The sequence below is a fragment of the Primulina eburnea genome, chromosome 9, assembly GCF_022965805.1.
Source record: "Primulina eburnea isolate SZY01 chromosome 9, ASM2296580v1, whole genome shotgun sequence".
Lineage (NCBI taxonomy): Eukaryota > Viridiplantae > Streptophyta > Magnoliopsida > Lamiales > Gesneriaceae > Primulina > Primulina eburnea.
The window spans coordinates 30,094,385-30,113,981 of record NC_133109.1 but is presented as its reverse complement, the minus strand read 5'-3'; the positions used below and the strand labels follow the sequence as shown (position 1 = coordinate 30,113,981).

The 19,597-nt window shown below is 38.5% G+C and overlaps 1 protein-coding gene and 1 long non-coding RNA gene across 5 annotated transcripts; both read right to left on the bottom strand.

Moving 5' to 3' along the window:
* Window positions 1-1,386: 1,386 nt before the first annotated feature.
* On the bottom strand, window positions 1,387-12,976 carry LOC140841568 (uncharacterized). 2 transcript variants are annotated; one of them, XR_012120227.1, is made up of 3 exons: window positions 12,768-12,976; window positions 12,624-12,686; window positions 1,387-1,566 (listed from the first exon to the last, which is right to left on the bottom strand). It is a non-coding gene; the product is annotated as an uncharacterized lncRNA (long non-coding RNA). The 2 variants fall into 2 exon arrangements; XR_012120228.1 differs by lacking the exon at window positions 1,387-1,566 and adding an exon at window positions 1,581-2,853.
* Window positions 12,977-13,668: 692 nt separating this feature from the next.
* Window positions 13,669-16,979, bottom strand: LOC140841565 (putative pumilio homolog 7, chloroplastic). 3 transcript variants are annotated; one of them, XM_073209086.1, is made up of 5 exons: window positions 16,200-16,979; window positions 15,891-16,057; window positions 15,546-15,804; window positions 14,016-15,446; window positions 13,669-13,920 (listed from the first exon to the last, which is right to left on the bottom strand). In XM_073209086.1, exons 1-4 carry the CDS (start codon window positions 16,281-16,283, stop codon window positions 15,381-15,383), a joined length of 576 nt encoding a protein of 191 aa, XP_073065187.1. In that variant the 5' UTR covers window positions 16,284-16,979; the 3' UTR covers window positions 13,669-13,920; window positions 14,016-15,380. The 3 variants fall into 3 exon arrangements, with proteins under 3 accessions (XP_073065187.1, XP_073065188.1, XP_073065186.1); XM_073209087.1 differs by having other exon boundaries at window positions 13,670-13,920; window positions 16,209-16,978; XM_073209085.1 differs by having other exon boundaries at window positions 13,681-13,920; window positions 16,131-16,977.
* Window positions 16,980-19,597: the final 2,618 nt, after the last annotated feature.

The window sequence follows — 19,597 nt, the reverse complement described above, 5'->3', positions numbered from 1 at the left end:
TCAACAACGGTTTTGTATAAAATAGTTTTTTGTGGCATATTTAGCGACGAATTCTCCTTTACCCGTCGCTAATTTTCGCGACGGTATTAAATAAACCGTCGCCGAGAATTAAATCGGCGACGAGGAAATTTTATCCGTCGCTAAATGTAGCGACAGTTGAAAAAACACCGTCGCATATTTATCATCAGCGACCGTTTTACTCATACCGTCGCTAATGTGGGCGACGCTTTTATCAAAACCGTCGCAACATATAGCGACGAATAAGATTAAACCGTCGCCGATTTTAAATTTAGCGACGGTTTAAGTGAACACCGTCGCTATTTTCAAAAAAAATTCGTTCCCCCCAAAGCTTCCCTCCATTTTTTCCATCACTCTCTATAAATACATGCAAATTTCATTCAATTTCTACCACTTCACTTCTCAACAATTAAAATTTTTCTCACTTACTCGATTTTACAACTTCACTACACTTAATTTTTTTATCTCTTACATGATTTTACCAATTCACAATACTTAAAATTTTTATCTTTTACACGATTTTTTTACCACATCAAAACAATTAAAATTTTTATCTATTACACGATTTTATTAATTCACGACATTTAAATATTTTATCTTTTAAAAGATTGTACCAATTTACAACACAGATTTATTAAATTTTAAATTTTTTTTTATTTTACCTAAAATATTAGCGACGGACTTACAAACCGTCGCTAAATAGCGACGGTTTATCCACATGAATACTGTCGCTAAATTTAGCGACGGTTTATATAGGTCTCCGTCGTCACTATATTTGGCGACGGATTATAAAACTGTCGCAACTATCATGGCGACGGTTTAATAAATCCGTCGCAAAAATCAGCTACGACGTCGGTTTTTTAGTGGAAATCTTGACTTATCATCAAGTTAAGTGTGCGTTTTGCTACATCCATCTTATATTGAGGTTCGTGCTTTTCTAAACATTGGTCGATGTGTTTATCCCTTTCATCGAATTTGGAAGGTTTGAACCCGAATTTGACATATCTTCTTTTTGTGTTTTAAATTTGTCATTATTTTTTTAAAACTAAATTGTTTTAAGTGTGTATTCTGTGTTTTTTCTTGAGTCTTGGAAAAATAATTTTTATGTGTTTTATACTAGTAAAAAGAAACTGAGCTAATCAAGTATAAGCATGTATTAAGATAAAGACTGCACACCATGTAGCTTCATCATATGCAAAAAAAATCAGAATCCAAGACGAAAAAGAGACATTCAACAAATCATCTGATAAATGAACAAGAAACGGATATTGTTCATCCCAATTAAATACGAGCCTTCAATTTTAAGATACCAAAAGATGGCTTCATTTACCACGAGAAAGGACCAATAAAAGGAAAAAAGGATATATTATATTCATCATTTGCTATGAATGAAGATCCACAAGTTGATGAATATATACAACTATATATGAACTTTAACCAATCAAAACCCTAGAAACCAAATGAATTGTACAGATGAATCAGAATGTCAATTAACCAATGACGAATAGCTAGAGTCGATTAACCGCAAATCATTTTTTAAAAGTACACCTAATCAGAATTGGAAAAACACTCAATTATAATATGTTACATGCAATCGAGCACATGTGTTGCATGTGAATAACATATCGCATATAAATTTATGGATTCATTCGTAAATTTCCGTAAATTATTCACTCGCACGTATAATAAGATTCATTCAAAACTTAGTTGAGTACGTAAACAACATTTGAGTGTGAAAGATCATTATTCATATATATTCAATATATTAAAAATATACAAAACTTTATAATATCCATGTTAATCTTTAACGTCAGACCATCGAAACTTGAATATTCTAAAAAACCTTGTCAAAAATGTTTGGATCCCCAAAAATTACAAAAACAAAGTCACGATGCAATCTAAAGAAATTGTTTTTCATTGCAATAGTATGTAATAATTCCCCGTAGCCTTGAAAATACTCTTTTAGCTTCTATTCGTCTAACTATCTAATAAACAACGTCCCCTAATACAAGTCAGATGCCAAGTTAACTCCTTTGATGATCACTAAACCTATATGAGGTCAACTTTTTTTGAACTATATGAAGCATGAACAACAATTCATTTAAACATGAAGTACCAAATGAGAAAATTTTATACCAAATTTTTCTCAAAGTTCAAAATACCAAATAATTAGAAAGATATTTGAGTAAGCTAGTGAAAATACCGCAGGATATCAAAATAATATATCGAGCACAAACGTTAACCATTTTTCATCCACCTTGAGTACAAAACCAAATTCAATGAAAATTCAAAAAATTGTTGTAAAAGTATGGCATGTTTGGTATGAATGCCACATTCTTCACATACAGATATTTAAGTATCTCACCAATTTATAAATGTCACTTCATTCAGATGCCCAACTAGTTCATATGAACACAATTTATCTTATACAACCATGATTCAAACTGCTCAAGAACCTAATCAAGCTAAAACTGAACCACTATAAGGCCTATTAATCCCAATCGTCACTTAAAAGTAGAAAAGAAAAAACAGTGGAAAAAATGAGTTCAAGGCAAGAAGTAACTACGGAAAATATCCAAATGTAATAACTCAAATGATGAAATTACACGCTTAATATCATAGCTACATATTTGAAAACTCAAAATATCTGAATAACACATTTTGACCAAATTAGATTGTAAAACAATTATCTTCCATGCTATATCCTCAAATTTAGATAACAATCTAACGACAGGGACTGATTTTTGCCGAAAAATTTGTGTCAAACAATTGGCGGATGTGTTTACCCTAATGGATAATTTCCATTTTGTGAGCGTAACAGCACATCGAGTAGAACTGTGCAATGAAATTAGGATCAATTATGAACTATAACGCATAAAAAATAAGTTGACCACATACTTCTTACGAGATTGGTGAAGAGGAATGTGAGAACCGATTTTTTCAACCTTTTTAATTAATCATGTGTAAGGAAATTTAAAAGCTTAGGATCTTGGATTATGGTATGAAGTGGGAAAATATATTGGAAATCCTCGTATTGGAAATTTTATTATTGAAAATCTTAATTATCAAGTCAATAATATTTACACCAAGGCATGCAAATTTCGAAATTTGGGAAGGGGATTTACAAGATTGAGATATCCTACAAGATCTAAAGGATTAAGCATGATATTGTAATCAAATTTTCGAAATTCTATGATATCCTATGCCTAATGGGTGTGATGCTTGGATACAAGAAAGCTTTCAAGGTAATTAGAAACAAATCAACAAAGTTTGCTAAAAAATCATCACATCCCTTGCACCTAGATTTCGAACCAAATTGAGAGCAATGGATTAAGGAATAAATCCTATACTTTGGTAGCTAAATAACTCAATTAGGGGATGGAAATTTGAAGCCAACAACGTGAAGATTGAGGCCAATCTGGGCATGATTGAGTACCAAATTTAGCTCTCTTCCCTTCACCTATAAACAAGCCACCACCCCTAGCCATTCCTCACACCACAAACTCGAATTCCCTTGCTGCAATTTCGAAAAATCCAGCAGCTATCCCAGCCGAAATTCTGCCCCAAAATCGTCCCAAGGATAGGCTAGGAATCGAAGCCGAAGCGCTGTCCGAGCAAGAACGAGAAGCGACCCAATTCCCGAAGCCAAGCATCCATGTTTTTAGCATCAAGATATACGGTAAGTGGGATGTTTTAAATGTTTAAATTTTTGGATTATGCATGTGTTAGGTCTTTTTTCGAAAATTCGGTCGAGCACCGTCGTTCTGTCTCTACGTTTTTTTTTAAATTTTGGTACGTTTACGTGTTGGCACTGTGAGGATTCACTGAAAATGGGTAGGAATTCCAACATATGGTCCTTCACGGTGGGATAGAACCGTTTTATGGCATCGCCCCCTTAGAGGATTAAAACTTAATGACTGATATCAGTAAACCATAGAAGGTGGAAAAATCGCAGTGCTGTTATGATATGAATATGATGATATGTTATGAAATGCATGATATGTTTATGTTTATGTGTCATTTTCGAAAATTGTGTAAATATTTTTATGTTGTGCTCGAACGACCCCCACTTGCTGAGTATTTCTCAAAATACTCATCCCCCTTACTCTCCCCTCCCATATAAATCCGAAGAATAGGTTGAGGAAGAGGAGTCGGACCAGTTTTGGGGCTGGTGAAATTCGAGACTTCAAGATTTTAAATTAAGTTGAACTTTTTATTCAGTTTTATGATTCCGTATTTAAACTCTGTCGTTTTTGGATTTTTGAATTGTAAAGACAATGGTTATTTTCGTTTGAATTATGATATATAAACTGGTTTTGGTTTATATTGTGCGACGAGGCTGGTTGTTTTCGATTATGTGATTGTTAAACAACATCGGTGTCAACCCTGAGTTTCGGGACGTGACATTTAAGTGGTATCAGAACCGCCAGGTTCATAATCCTGGTTGGGGAAAAATGAGAAAAAATTTTACAAAAAAAATTTCGGTGGAGTTTTTGAGAAAGGCCGATGCTATCTCCTCTGAAACGGTCCAACGAGTGGAAATCACCACTTCGTCGTGAGGTCGGGATCGAAATCTCGAAATTCTTTCGTTTAGGCCTCCGAAACGTCGTTTTTGCCGTTTTAGGAAATATTCGTAGACCCTATAACTTCCCATAGGAAATTCCGAATTCGATTCCGTCGATTGTTCTGGAATCCTCTCGACATATGCTTCGAACCCATTTGTCAAATTCCAAACTTTCCATTTTTGGGAAAAAAATATTTATATAGTTTCGAAAATTGCATGTATATTGCATATTGTCTCTTGTTCTATATTGTCTCTTTCCGATTCTGAGCATTTCCATTTTTTTATTTCAGGAAATAGCTCCATCGACTCACATGCGATTCCGCACTCGTGCCCAGGCTGCTATCCATATGAAACAGCTTGCCATTGATTATCAGTCGCGCCAGCTGAAGCGACTTAGAGCTGGACTAGGCGAGAGGAGACAAGAGGTCGAGACCCTAGCCGCTGAAAAAGAAGAGATCCGTGTTCAGCTGAACAAGTCGATCTATCAGGGAGAGATGGTGAGAGGAGACAACATGAACTTGAGGGAGGTCATAGAGCAGAGCCTGTATCGAGAGGGAAAGCTGCGAGAAGATATAGATCGGTACAATAAGGAATTGGAGGAAGAGAGTCAGCAAAATGCCATGGGCAAGAGGAGACTGGAAAATTCATGTGAGGCTATGAGCAGCCTTGTGAATGTGACCCACGGTCTGACCCACCAGGTTGAAAATCTGAAGAACCAGGTTAAGCAGAAGAAGTCTGAGCGGGAGCAGTACCAACAGCATGCCAATGATCTGTTGGACGCGGCAGATGTAGAGATACAGGAGTTGAAGGCACATGTGACACAGCTCACAGAAGAGAACGCCCTGTTCACACATATGGTGGAGATACTTCAAGAAGAAGAGCCAGAGGAGGAGCCTATAGAGATAGATGAGCCTATAGCAGCCGTCGAAGATGGGGAGATAGAGGACTAGAGTATCTTAGTGACCTTTCTTTATTACTAGGAGTTTATTTTCCCATTGTTGCTATATTATTTCAGTCAGTACGATTTGTTTTCATTCAGTACTATTTGTTTTCATTCAGTTGTTCCTCTATATTCAAAAATTAATAAAGTTGTGTTTATTTATGAATTTCAGTTGTTCCAGCATAACTTATTTATCCAATCATGTCGTTATGCACAACAAATTCTTAGAAACATTTAATTGTAGAAAATGGCCGGTAGACCTCCGACACAAAACCGCAACCCTCGCTATGCTAACAACAACAATGCCAACGAAGAGGACAATGGACCTCCACCTGGGTTCAGTCTTAACCAGGCAGACCTGATGGCCATAGCCACAATCGTGTCAACGACACTGCAAGGGTTAGTGGACCCGAACGCCAATCAACCACCATCACCTCCACCACAACACGGAGTCAAGTTCCACTATGAATCACTTCGCAAGAACAGGTGTCCAACCTTCAGTGGAGTTTGCCGACCCTGAAGTTAGCCAGAGCTCGCTGAAAAGTGTGGAGACTCAGCTGCGACTGTTGGAAGTCCCTGAGTCACTGAAAGTGGATGTGATTGTGCCTTTCTTGGAGGATAAAGCAGACAAATGGTGGGAAGCAATCTAGCCAGCCCTGACAGCTGCGGGACCAATCACGTGGCAGCATTTTCGAGAAGCTTTTCTGAAACAGTATTATCCAGCAGAGGTCAGAATGTAGAAACTAAGTGAGTTTGAAAATTTCACTCAAACTCCGGATATGTCAGTTGTGGAATACTACCTCCCAGTTCAATGACCTTGGATCTTATGCTCCAGCAATCATGGCGGACGAAGTTTTGAAATTGCACCGCTTTAAGAAAGGGTTGAACAGCAAGATCCAATCAGCTCTAGCAGTCTACCAACCTGCCAAGTTTTCAGACCTGATGGGCGCAGCTATCCGAGCGGAAACTGATATCCAGCGCAGGGAGAAGGAAAATAAGAACAAAAGGCCTATGAATAGTCAATTCTCACATAACGGTCAAACTTTCAAGAAGCCTAACCAGTTCGGTGGACCATCTAAAAGGCTTTCGCCTGCGACAAGCTACCAAGCTATTAAGCCTTGCCCAACTTGCCACTTACGACACCTGGGAGAGTGTCGTAGAGCGAGCGGTGTCTGCTTTGAATGCGGGAAACCAGGACACCGTATGGCAGAATGTCCAAACGCCACCAACAGAACAACTGGACCGGGTAAGGGAGACGGGTCAAACTCAGGGGTGAATGCCAATAAGCCAAGGGAGAACAAATTGAATGCCAGGGTGTTTGCCATGACGCAAGAGGAGGCAGACGACACGAACGATGTCGTGTCAAGTACCATATTTATTCAGCAAGTGCCTGTTTATGTGTTATTTGACTGTGGTGCTACACATTCTTTTATGTCTAAGAGATTTGCTAAGAAGTTAGGATGTAAGCTCGAGAAACTAAATGAGCCCTTTCGAATAGCCACACCTAGAAGTAGGGCCATTGAAACTCACGAAACTTACAAAGATTGTAAAATCAGCATCAGTAATCAGACTTTTAGCGCCGACTTGATACAGTTGATCATGGTCGATTTCGACATCATCTTATGGATGGATTGGTTAGCAAGAAACAGTGCGATAGTAGATTGTAAGGGAAAGAAAGTCAAACTCCGAACCCCAGATCAGGAAGAAGTCGTGTTTCACAGTAAATCCAAGGAACGGAAGTCGCTACTTTCCGCATCTCAAGCTTGGAGAGCCATGAAATCCGGAGAAGACCTCTACCTAGCAATGGTTAGTGAAATAAAAGAAGAAGTCGAGCTGAAACTGGAGGACATCCCAATAGTGAGCGAGTTCCCAGATGTTTTTCCAGAAGAACTCTCGGGGACGGTCCCGAACCGCGAAGTGGAGTTCGAGATCAATCTGGTTCCTGATGCTGCACCAATCTCTAAAGCACCTTACAGAATGGCACCAGCCGAACTCAAGGAGCTAAAAGAACAACTCCAAGAATTGCTAGATAAAAGGCAAATTCGACCGAGTGTGTCCCCGTGGGGAGCTCCAGTACTCTTCGTGAAGAAGAAAGACGGGAGTATGAGATTGTGCATCGATTATAGAGAACTGAACAAAAGCACAATCAAGAACAGGTACCCGCTACCGCGGATAGACGATCTGTTTGATCAACTTAAAGGTGCCGCCGTCTTTTCTAAACTAGATATGAGGATAGGTTACCCAGGGCTGAAGATATCCCTAAAACGGCATTTCGAACCAGATATGGGCATTATGAATTCACAGTGAAGCCTTTTGGTCAAACAAACGCACCGGCAGCATTCATGAACCTGATGAACAGAGTATTCAAGCCATTCCTGGATCAGTTCATAGTGGTATTTATCGACGATATCCTCGTCTATTCTCCTGACGAGACGAGCCACGAAGAGCACCTTCACCTTGCTCTGCAAATCTTAAGAGAGAATAAGCTATATGCTAAGTTTAGCAAGTGTGAATTCTGGCTAAGGAGCGTGTCCTTTCTAGGACACGTGATCTCGAGAGCAGGAGTTCTAGTGGATCCAAAGAAAGTAGAGGCAATTACAGAGTAGCCGAAACCTAAAAACGCCACCGACATCAGAAGATTTTTTAGATTGACAAGTTACTACTGGAAGTTTGTCGAAGGATTATCCTCGATAGCCGTACCACTGACGAAACTCACACAGAAGAATTCTAAATTCATCTGGAGTGAGAGTTGTGAAAAGAGTTTCCAGACATTGAAAGAGAAACTCGCATCCACGCCAGTGTTGATCCTGCCCGCAGAAAATAAAAATTTCACTATCTACAGTGACGCCTCTAAGGAAAGTCTAGGATGCGTACTCATGCAAGAAGGAAGAGTGAACGCCTACGCATCAAAGCAATTGAAACCGCACAAGCAGAACTACCCTACGCGTGATCTGGAACTGGCAGCGGTTGTCTTCGCCTTAAAATTTCGAGGCACTACCTTTATGGTGCTAAATGTGAAATCTTCACATACCATCAGAGCCTCAAGTACTTGTTCACCCAAAAAGAACTTAATATGAGGCAAAGGCGATAGATCGAACTTCTGAAGGACTACGACTTGACCATAAGCTACCATCCGGGTAAAGCAAACAAAATGGCTGATGCGCTAAGTCGGAAGGGCCCAGGCAAGGTGACTCTAGCTTCTTTCTCGGCCCAGCCATGTCTGCAGGAGACCGTCAACTTAAACCAAGATAGAGACCCGGTACTGATTAAACTTAAAGATCAAGTCAGAGAAGGGAAGTCTCAAGATCATCAGATTGATGACAAGGGAATCTTATGGATGAAAGGAAGATTGTGTGTGCCCGACAGTGATAACCTTCGCCAAGAAGTAATGGCAGAGGCGCACAAATCAAAGTTCTCAGTCCATCCAGGCAGTACAAAAATATACAGAGACCTCAAGAATAATTTCTGGTGAAATGGCATGAAAAGAGATGTAGCCGAATTCGTCTCCAGATGTCAGGTATGGCAGCAAGTCAAAGCAGAACACTAGCGACCTGGAGGATTACTGCAATTTCTGGAAATTCCCGAATGGAAATGGGAGTATATTTCCATGAATTTTGTGGTAGGATTGCCAAAGTCTAGGCAAAGCCACGACGGTATATGGGTGATCATAGACAGACTCACGAAGACTGCACACTTCCTACCCGTCCGCATGAATTACAATCTCGACAAGTTGGCTTCACTGTACATGGACAACATTGTGAGACTGCATGGAGTGTTAGTGAGCATCCTATCTGATAGAGATCTGAGGTTTGTCTCGCGATTTTGGAAGAGCTTTCAAGAGGCCATGGGAACGAAAGTGACCCTAAGTACGGCCTATCATCCTCAAACCGATGGGCAAACTGAGAACCATACAAACCTTAGAAGATATGCTGCGAGCATGCGCTCTTGAATTCAGTAGCAACTGGAGCACTCATTTACCCTTAATCGAGTTTGCTTACAACAGCAGCATTGGAATGGCTCCATACGAAGCTCTTTATGGAAGGAAATGTCAATCACCACTTTATTGGGATGAAGTGGGAGAGAAAGCCGTGGTGGGACCCGAGCTAGTACAGGTGACCGTGAACAAGGTTAAAATCGTTCGGGAAAAGCTCAAGGCAGCTCAAGACCGACAGAAGAGCTGGGCAGATCTGAAAAGAAGGCCGGTAGAGTTCAACGTGGGCGAGAAGGCTTATGTGAAAGTCTCGCTTATGAGAGGAGTTGTCCGAGTCAGTAAGGCCGGGAAACTGAACCCTCGATATGTTGGACTCTTTGAAATCTTGGAAAAAGTGGGCGCGCTAGCATGCAGACTAGCGCTGCCACCAAGCATGTCAAGAATCCACAACGTGTTCCACGTGTCCCAACTGAAGAGGTACATTCCAGACCCAAATCACGTGTTGGAAGTATAACCACTCTTGACCGAAGGAAACTTGGGAGAAGAACTGAAATACGAAGAGGTCCCCATCAGAATTGTGGACACCAAAGAACAAGTTCTTAGATGACATATCATTCCCTACGTCAAAGTGCAGTGGTCCAACCACACAGAGCGAGAAGCAACTTGGGAAGTTGAAGAGAAGATGCGAAAGAAATATCCCTACCTATTTGATGACCAAGCCAACTCAAGTTTCGAGAACGAAACTTCTCATAAGGAAGGAGGGATGTGAGAACCGATTTTTACAACATTTTTAATTAATCATGTGTAAGGAAATTTAAGAGCTTAGGATCTTGGATTATGGTATGAAGTGGGAAAATATATTGGAAATCCTTGTTTAGGAAATTTTATTATTGAAAATCTTAATTATCAAGTCAATAATATTGACACCAAGGCATGCAAATTTCGAAATTTGGGAAGGGGATTTACAAGATTGAGATATCCTACAAGATCTAAAGGATTAAGGCATGATATTGCAATCAAATTTTCGAAATTCTATGATATCCTATGCCTAATGGGTGTGATGCTTGGATACAAGAAAGCTTTCAAGGTAATTAGAAACAAATCAACAAAGTTTGCTAAAAAATCATCACATCCCTTGCACCTAGATTTCGAACCAAATTGAGAGCAATGGATTAAGGAATAAATCCTATACTTTGGTAGCTAAATAACTCAATTAGGGGATGGAAATTTGAAGCCAACAACGTGAAGATTGAGGCCAATCTTGGGCATGATTGAGTACCAAATTTAGCTCTCTTCCCTTCACCTATAAACAGGCCACCACCCCTAGCCATTCCTCACACCACAAACTCGAATTCCCTTGCTGCAATTTCGAAAAATCCAGCAGCTATCCCAGCCGAAATTCTGCCCCAAAATCGTCCCAAAGATAGGCTAGGAATCGAAGCCGAAGCGCTGTCCGAGCAAGAACGAGAAGCAACCCAATTCCCGAAGCCAAGCATCCATGTTTTTAGCATCAAGATATACGGTAAGTGGGATGTTTTAAATGTTTAAATTTTTGGATTATGCATGTGTTCGGTCTTTTTTCGAAAATTCGGTCGAGCACCGTCGTTCTGTCTCTACGTTTTTTTTTAAATTTTGGTACGTTTACGTGTTGGCACTGTGAGGATTCACTGAAAATGGGTAGGAATTCCAACATATGGTCCTTCACGGTGGGATAGAACCGTTTTATGGCCTCGCCCCCTTATAGGATTAAAACTTAGGGGCTGATATCAGTAAACCATATAAGGTGGAAAAATCGCAGTGCTGTTATGATATGAATATGATGATATGTTATGAAAAGCATGATATGTTTATGTTTATGTGTCATTTTCGAAAATTGTGTAAATATTTTTATGTTGTGCTCGAACGACCCCCACTTGCTGAGTATTTCCCAAAATACTCATCTCCCTTACTCTCCCCTCCCAGATAAATCCGAAGAACATGTTGAGGAAGAGGAGTCGGACCATTTTTGGGGCTGGTGAAATTCGAGACTTCAAGATTTTAGATTAAGTTGAACTTTTTATTCAGTTTTACGTTTTCGCATTTAAACTCTGTCGTTTTTGGGTTGTAAAGACAATGGTTATTTTCGTTTGAATTATGATATATAAACTGGTTTTGGTTTATACTATGCCACGAGGTTGGTTGTTTTCGATTGTGTGATTGTTAAACAACGCCGGTGTCAACCCTGGTCCCTGAGATTCGGGGCATGACAAGTAAGTTGACCAATACCACAGTTTTATAATCTACTTCGATCTCTTCCTTTTTCTTTTTAATTGGCTGGAAGTTAAAAATATGTTCATCAAGTAATGGTCATTTTAGGGTTTTTAAATTCTTTACATACCCATGCTGAGTTGAAACAAGTTTTTGAAGATAATATAATTTGAAAGTAAAATAGACAGATAACAATAGAAATGTTGCTGTGTAACCACATAAGTTCTTGATCGGACCAGTATTGATAACAATTGCCAAACTGTGTTAATTGATGGAACAAGAAAGTAAATGATAGATAGGCAATGACACGATGAGAAGAGAGATAAGCCATTTTATCAGAGGTTCACATGAGAAACCATAGTTTTCTTTTGGTCAATAAGCCCTAAGGATGCATAACGCATAGATTTCTAAGCCTCCTGTAAATAGACTCTTTGCCATAATTAGACTTACAGACATGCTTCTTGATTTTATAGATGTGGTGATGAATCTTGCATTTATTCATGGAGATAATTTCAACATTCAGAAACATATTCTAATTGAAACGTAGGGAACGATTACAGGGACAAAAATCAGAATAAAAGCACGGTAGAGTAGTTATAGCAATGACTAATTTCTCACAGTTATACATGTAACGGATTCTTTTTGCAGTGCAACAGGACTTTCTGCTGATTTATAAGGTAGCACCACACAAAAATTACCTTTGGAAAATTATCACAATGGAATTCTTGTTCATTTCTTAGAGAAGTTTGGTTACCTATGCTAAAGAGCTTTATCATAAACTAAAACAAAGTTGATGATTGTAATTACACAATACCTTCGTATTTATATTTATTTAACCCAACACATGAAACTGAGATCCGATTATGTAAACTTGTCACTGTAAATGCACAAAATGCTTCTAGATATTACCGCAGTAATCTCACCTCAGATGTGAAAAAGGTTGCCGGAGAAGTCACCGGAATCTCATCGGAAGCGAGCTAAAGTGGCTGAAAAAGTGGCAAAACACATTGGCTTCAAATCCTTACGGAATACAACACAAAAAACCAAGAATCGAAGCCAAATCTTACCAGAATCGAAGAACTCGTGCGCACAGTCAACTTCGAACAGGGTTGGATCCACTCGATTTCTTCTCGATTCAGTGCAGAAAAGAGGTGTAGGGGCTTGTGGAAGAGCTTATTGAGCTCGACGCTTCTTGTCCGGTGGTCTGGGCGGCGCTCGGTGGAGGCGCGGGATTGTGGAGGCGCGGGAGATCTTTTTTATATTATATTTTATTTATTAGACGGTAAAAGTTTTTTGAATGCTAAAATACCACAAGGATCATTTAAGTTCTAAAAATGGGCTAAAGCCCAATGTCCTGAGAAACAAATCTGGGCCTGGGCCTCTTCTTGTGAGCAGGACTGCAATAGGCAATGGCATCTTTTACTTTTTGTTCGGGGGATTTTTCTATTTTCTCGAACAAAATACACTAATGTAACTTTTCGTAGCTATAATATTTCCTTATTTTATAATAAGAATCATACTAATTATAAAAAAATTTGATTAAATTCTAAAATAACTTAAATTTTAAAAAACTATGAACAAGCACACAACGTATACACACAACACGTCGATGTAAAAGCTGAAATGGTTGTTACATTGATCTTGTATACATGAAGTTTTATATATCATTAACGATTTTTTTTTTCCAAAATAAGGGTATTGAAAACCAACACGTGACGAGAATTTATAGGTTTGAATCGAATTTAAAAAATTGAAACCTCGAACCACATGTTGCATTCAATTTTTTTTATGTTTTTCAAAATTAAACTAGTAGAATATATAATCAATTATAAGTGACAAAATCATATATAATGTTTACATGTTTATAATGTAACAAGGTTTCGAAAGATAAATAATCATTTAAATAGCACTTTTATTTTATTTTTGATATTCCTAATCTAGGGGGTGAGAGGACTTGAACTCGAGCCACTGACACGGGAGTTCTCGGAAGAGACCAGTGGAGCCAAGCTCCGGTCTCACTTGCATTTTGTTTGGACTTGCCGAGAATAATAAAAAGTCCAATAACAAGAACTTCCTACGAATGTTTTAACTAAAATTACTTGAAGTTGCAAGCGTGTATAGATCAAACCAAGTGCCATCATAAGAACCAGCATGGACAGTACTGGATCCATTTTTTGGGATCATATAATGGATCCATTTTCATCATTAGGCAGTTAAAACCTGTAAAAAAATATATTATATTGCATTATTTCATAATAATGGATCTATTTTTGGAGATATTGAGTCTCCCGAATTCAACAATGGCAGATAGTTACTTTAATGTGAGCAACAAACGAAGTTCCTATGGCAATATCCATAGCAATCTCCATCGACTCCTCTTCCTTCTCGTCTACGGGCAGTTTCATGACAATAAAACAAAAAACTCAGGGTGATATGATTGTGATACTAATATGAATTGTTTAGATGCATATGTTGGTCCAAATTTAAGTTTTGTAGCTAGTAGCAGCAAAGAGAGAAACCAAATGGAAATTGTGAAGAATCAAATACAGCAAATCGACCCCATTCTTAGCTTTTGAAAATTTTATGAGTGCAGGAACATATCAGCTAAGTGCAGAACTATCACAGTTAGCGAACCCTGAAACAGCAAAAAGAAAAGGTGTACTTCCACGTCACTTTTACACCCCTTTCTATGAGGACATGAAGCAGAATGGTGGTCAGAAGTGAACAAACAGAAGTTTTTGAAGGAATGGAATGACACAAAACAGTCAACACATAATGACTTCTCCACTCACTAAGTTCCTCATCTTCTTGAGAGTAGTGGAATTTTGCCTCAAACATAACTCTGCACCTGATGAAGAAAAGAAAAATCTCCAGTGATACTGCATCACTATTGTTCTAGGCAACACTACCAGCAAGTCTCAGTTCACTACATCCCATTTCCCACATCCGATGGTCCAAAAATACAGATGGTGGTTTTGTCATGTTGACAACAACTATAAACATGGGGTGTAGCTACAATGGTTTTTTCCCATCTATTTCTGGTAACTTAAAGCAGAAAGGCTTTAAAAATTTCTTTTTTTCGTATGTAAGTGACACACCGAACAGACCTAAAGAGCGGTGTCAAAAGAATACTTGAATTGATTGCAAGTTTCATGATAATAGAAGTGTCTTGTTGATAAAATTGGCTGCTTTCTTGATAGGGTAAGAGGCCAACATAACTAAGAAAATCCATTTTGGAAAATCAACCAAAATACCATTTGCACCAACAGCCAGACATATAATTGAGAATATCCCACTAACTATTAAAAACTCATACACTGCCAAAACCTCTGCTAATCAACAGCCGACATATAATTGAGAATATACTTCGTTAACAAGCCTATAGCCAACTCAACACACACGCAAAAGTTCCATTAGATTATTTCTAAACTCTGAAAATTTTCATTAGATTACATCTAAACTCTGGAAAAATAATCAAATGATTGAGATAGATAATCTATCTTGTGATGGGATGGAACAAAGACAGAAGAAAAACCTAAGTGACCAGTAAGTTATTCATTCAATCTTCAAACCACGCCCTAAAAACACAAAAATAAACAAACAAAGAGGTCATGTGCAAAGCGGGGATGGAGTTTCCGAGTAGAAAGGGAACCAAATTTCTCGATGACGTTATTTCTATTTCATTCCTTATTTAGCAGTTCCGAGTGTTGGCAAATCAGATCATTCAAAGTCTTGCGAACGGTTCCCTGCAAGATTGGATAAAGTTGTATTAACTTTAAAGTTTGTTTTTTTGGAGCTAGCTAGACTGTAAATAAAGAAATAAAGAATAGCACCATTATTGGCACCTTAGAGCATTTCTTAGCGGTTTGGAGAACAGAGTTGCCACAAGGATCTACTACAATACTCAATAAGTCAGGAATACTGATTATTTCATCGATTATTTGAGGGGTGAATTTTCGTTCGGATGCCTCCATCAATTTCTTTACTACATTGCTGGCATATTTGTCCTTCGACAGGATACACAAAGCCCCTGTCAGTCGAAATAGTATATCTTGCATCAGACCTGGCCTCTCAAATCCTATTACATGCTCCACTAGCCGATGCCTGAAACCAGTAAAATGTTGGATTTTATATGCAAATTTGTAACTTGGATATGAAAAGGAAACGTGTGTGCATCTATGTCTACGTACCCGAATTGTTTCTCAGACAGACTATATACATCTGACATTATTTTTGCCAGAATTCGCCGTGCGCTCTCTCGCATAGAGCCTATTGATACGAGGTCTTGAATAAGGCAAGACCCACTTTCGTTGACAATGATTTCCGAACTACCATCAGCTATCACCTTGAGTATTGGCTGCGAAATACACAAGTATTGACATAGACATGTTAAATTCAAAAAATCAAGGATGAAATTCAATGATAAATACTTCAGTTTCTTCTGCAGGGAAGATACGGAAGCAATGGCCAATAACGATAGAACCAAACGGGTTGTTTACGAGCGAAACCGTGAAGTAACTGAAGACGGCCATCATATGCGATATTTGCTTCCGTGTCACGAGACAGTCGAGAAATTTCTTCATGGACTTAGATTTGCAAAGAAACGCGAAATCGATTTATCAACTTGAAGGGTTTTGTCGCAGAAATACGAAAAATCCAGAACTCGAGTTCTAAACACACCCTTGAGGATTGAGACCGACTGACATGAGTAAACTGACATTAGCAGTGACCGAAGAAACCAACTGGTTCATCTGTTCTTCGTGGCAGACTTCGAAAAGCTTTTGAATCAGAGAGCTACCCAACCGATAGACCAACAACTTACTTATGCAATCTTTGACCTCGGAAAATATTATTTGAACGTCTTCCGGTTTCCTTTCTCGGAGTTTCTGATGCAAGAACTGGCAACTGTATTGATCCATTGCTTCCGAAAACACATTGCCCTTCAAATCTTCTAAAGAAGAAATGGGTGGCTGACGATCGGTTGGCCCATCTCCAGCGGAAACGGCACTGTAGTGTTGTTGACATCCATCGGGAATCCATGAACACCGGGGTTGGACGGATCGCTTTCCGCCTGGAGAGGGATGTTTTCAGCGGGGGGCGGTTCTTGCATCGGAAACTTGGGGGAATTTGCCATATTCTCCATCAACGTAATTTCAGCTCGTTGGTTGTATCCAATTTGCGGGAGAAGATGAGGAATAAAGGATTTTCAGAGATTCAATCGAGCTTGGGCAGACTTAGGGTTTGACGATTATTTGGAAAACGAAATTATCTTACCTAATAAATTCTAGCTTGCATCATTCAGATTCAGGACTTTTTTAAAAAATATTATAAATTAAAAAAAAAAATTTACAAAAATGTTGCAAATTGAGACCAATTACAAAACTAGTACAATCCGGAAATTACTGCCCCGGATTCTAACAACGACGGTCATCCGTCGCTATTTGCGACGGTTACTGACCGTCGCTTGACCCCTTTCCTTTTTTTTTAAATTATTTTTTTTAAATAAGTCTGAATCCGGTGCAGTGAAATGCAGATTGTACTAATTTTATAAACACTTTCATTTTACAATATTTTTATAATGTTTTATTTAATTTATAATATTTTAAAAAAAATCCGACAAAATATTGCATGATATTACTGTAAATAATAATATTGACGGCGTGCGATTAATGTACGCCGTTAATGTTTAGACACAAATTTTTTTTAAAATCTTTTACTCTTAACAACAGCGCATATAAACATGCACACTGTTAATAATATTATTAACGACGTGCCTTTATTGTGCGCTGCGAAAATTGCATATGTTATTAACAGCACACATAAATGCATTCTGCGGATACTTTTAATGCACGCGTTATTTCTGTCAAGTGCAACAATATAAAAGCACGCTGCACACCGTTAAAAATAATATGTGCAGCGTGCTTTTATATTGTTGCACTTGACAGAAATAACGAGTGCATTAAAAGCGCGCTGCGGATAGTTGTAAAAAACCAAATTCAACGAAAATTCAAAAAATTATGGTAAAAGTATGGCATGTTTGGTATGAATGCCACATTCTTCACATACAGATATTTAAGTATCTCACCAATTTATAAATGTCACTTCATTCAGATGCCCAACTAGTTCATATGAACACAATTTATCTTATACAATCATGATTCAAACTGCTCAAGAACCAAATCAAGCCAAAACTGAACCACTATAAGGCCTATTAATCCCAGTCATCACTTAAAAATAGAAAAGAAAAAACAGTGGAAAAAATGAGTTCAAGGCAAGAAGTAACCACATAAAATATCCAAATGTAATGACTCAAATGATGAAATTACACGCTTCATATCCTAGCTACATATTTGAAAACTCAAAATCTCTTAATAACACATTTTGACCAAATTAGATTGTAAAACAATTATCTTCCATGCTACATCCTCAAATTTAGATAACAATCTAACGACAGGGACTGGATTTTTGCCGGAAAATTTTTGTCAAACAGTTGGCGGATGTGTTTACCCTAATGGAAAATTTCCATTTTGTGAGCGTAACAGCACATCGAGTAGAACTGTGCATTGAAATTAGGATCAATTATGAACTATAGCGCATAAAAAATAAGTTGACCACATACTTCTTATGAGATTGGTGAAGAGGAAGTTGACCAATACCACAGTTTTATAATCTACTTCGATCTCTTCAATATGTGTGCAGAATCTAGATCTCACCGAAATCGAAGAAGAACTTGTGCGCACATACAACTTTGAACAGGGCTGGATCCACTCGATTTCTTCTCGATTCAGTACAGAGAAGAGGTGCAGGGGCTTGGGGAAGAACTTAGTGAGCTCGACGCTTCTTGTCCAGTGGTCTGGGCCGCGCTAGGCGGAAGCTATCGTGGTGAGGGAGAGAGCAACGAGAGCAGTGGGTTGGTGTTTTCTTCTTTCTTTAACCTACGGGGCGGACGGGGCGGGAATGAACTGGGGATGGGTTTTTTTCTTCTTTTCCATTTTTTTCTTTTAATTAAACTTTTTTTAAGTGAAAAAACACTGTTTTTTACAACGAATTTTCAAAACCGTTTCGTAGATACTAAAAAACCCGCTCATAGACAACAAGACAACGGTTTTTTAAAAAAACGTTGTCGTAGCCACCAAAAAATCTGATCATAGACAACAGTTTTAAAAATCGGTGTCTTTGATAAGAAAAAACGAACAAAGAAAACCGTTGTTAAAAAAAACAACAGTTTTTCATAAAATCGTTGTCTTTGCTGTGTGATTGAATGTAGATTTTCTTGTAGTGTAAATCAACACTAGAGACAGAGGCAACGCCGGTGAGGAGTAGGGGTGAGCAAGAATAATGAAAAATGGCTAATTTGACGAATGCTCACCACTAGCGAGGAGGAGGCGGCGACGAAGATGGCGGGAAGTTAGAGGCGGCGAAGGGTTTTCGCAAAGAGAAAGTGGCGCATAGAAATAAGGAAAAAAGCGAGGCTTGGGAATAAAAATTGCGCGAAATGAAATTGGGCGCCAATTTTTCGCATCGTGCAATAATATGCATGTCATGAATAATAATATTGACGGCGTGTGATTAATTTACACCGTTAATGTCTAGACACGTTTTTTTAAAAAAAACTTATTATTAACAGCGCACATAAACATGCACGCTGTTAATAATACTATTAACGACGTACCTTTATTGTGTGTTGTTAATAGTGCGCTGCGAAAAGCTATTTTTGTTGTAGTGTCTAAACATGAAAAATCGTGTCAATAATTTGGGAATATGTCTGCAGTCCATGGAAACTGGAATATGGAGGTTTAAAATTTTGAATTATGTTTGGATATACTCACACGGAAGAACTGGCAACAACCCAATTTTTACCAATTTTCTCTGGCTACCAAACTAATCAAAATGCTAC

What these genes read in the sequence shown, in the direction of transcription:
- LOC140841565 (XM_073209085.1), bottom strand. Translation starts at nt 16,283, where the DNA reads ATGAAGAAATTTCTCGACTGTCTCGTGACACGGAAGCAAATATCGCAT. An exon ending in TCCCTGCAGAAGAAACTGAA is followed by an intron (nt 16,058 to 16,130) that starts GTATTTATCATT and finishes TGTATTTCGCAG; the next exon opens with CCAATACTCAAGGTGATAGC. An exon ending in CTGTCTGAGAAACAATTCGG is followed by an intron (nt 15,805 to 15,890) that starts GTACGTAGACAT and finishes TACTGGTTTCAG; the next exon opens with GCATCGGCTAGTGGAGCATG.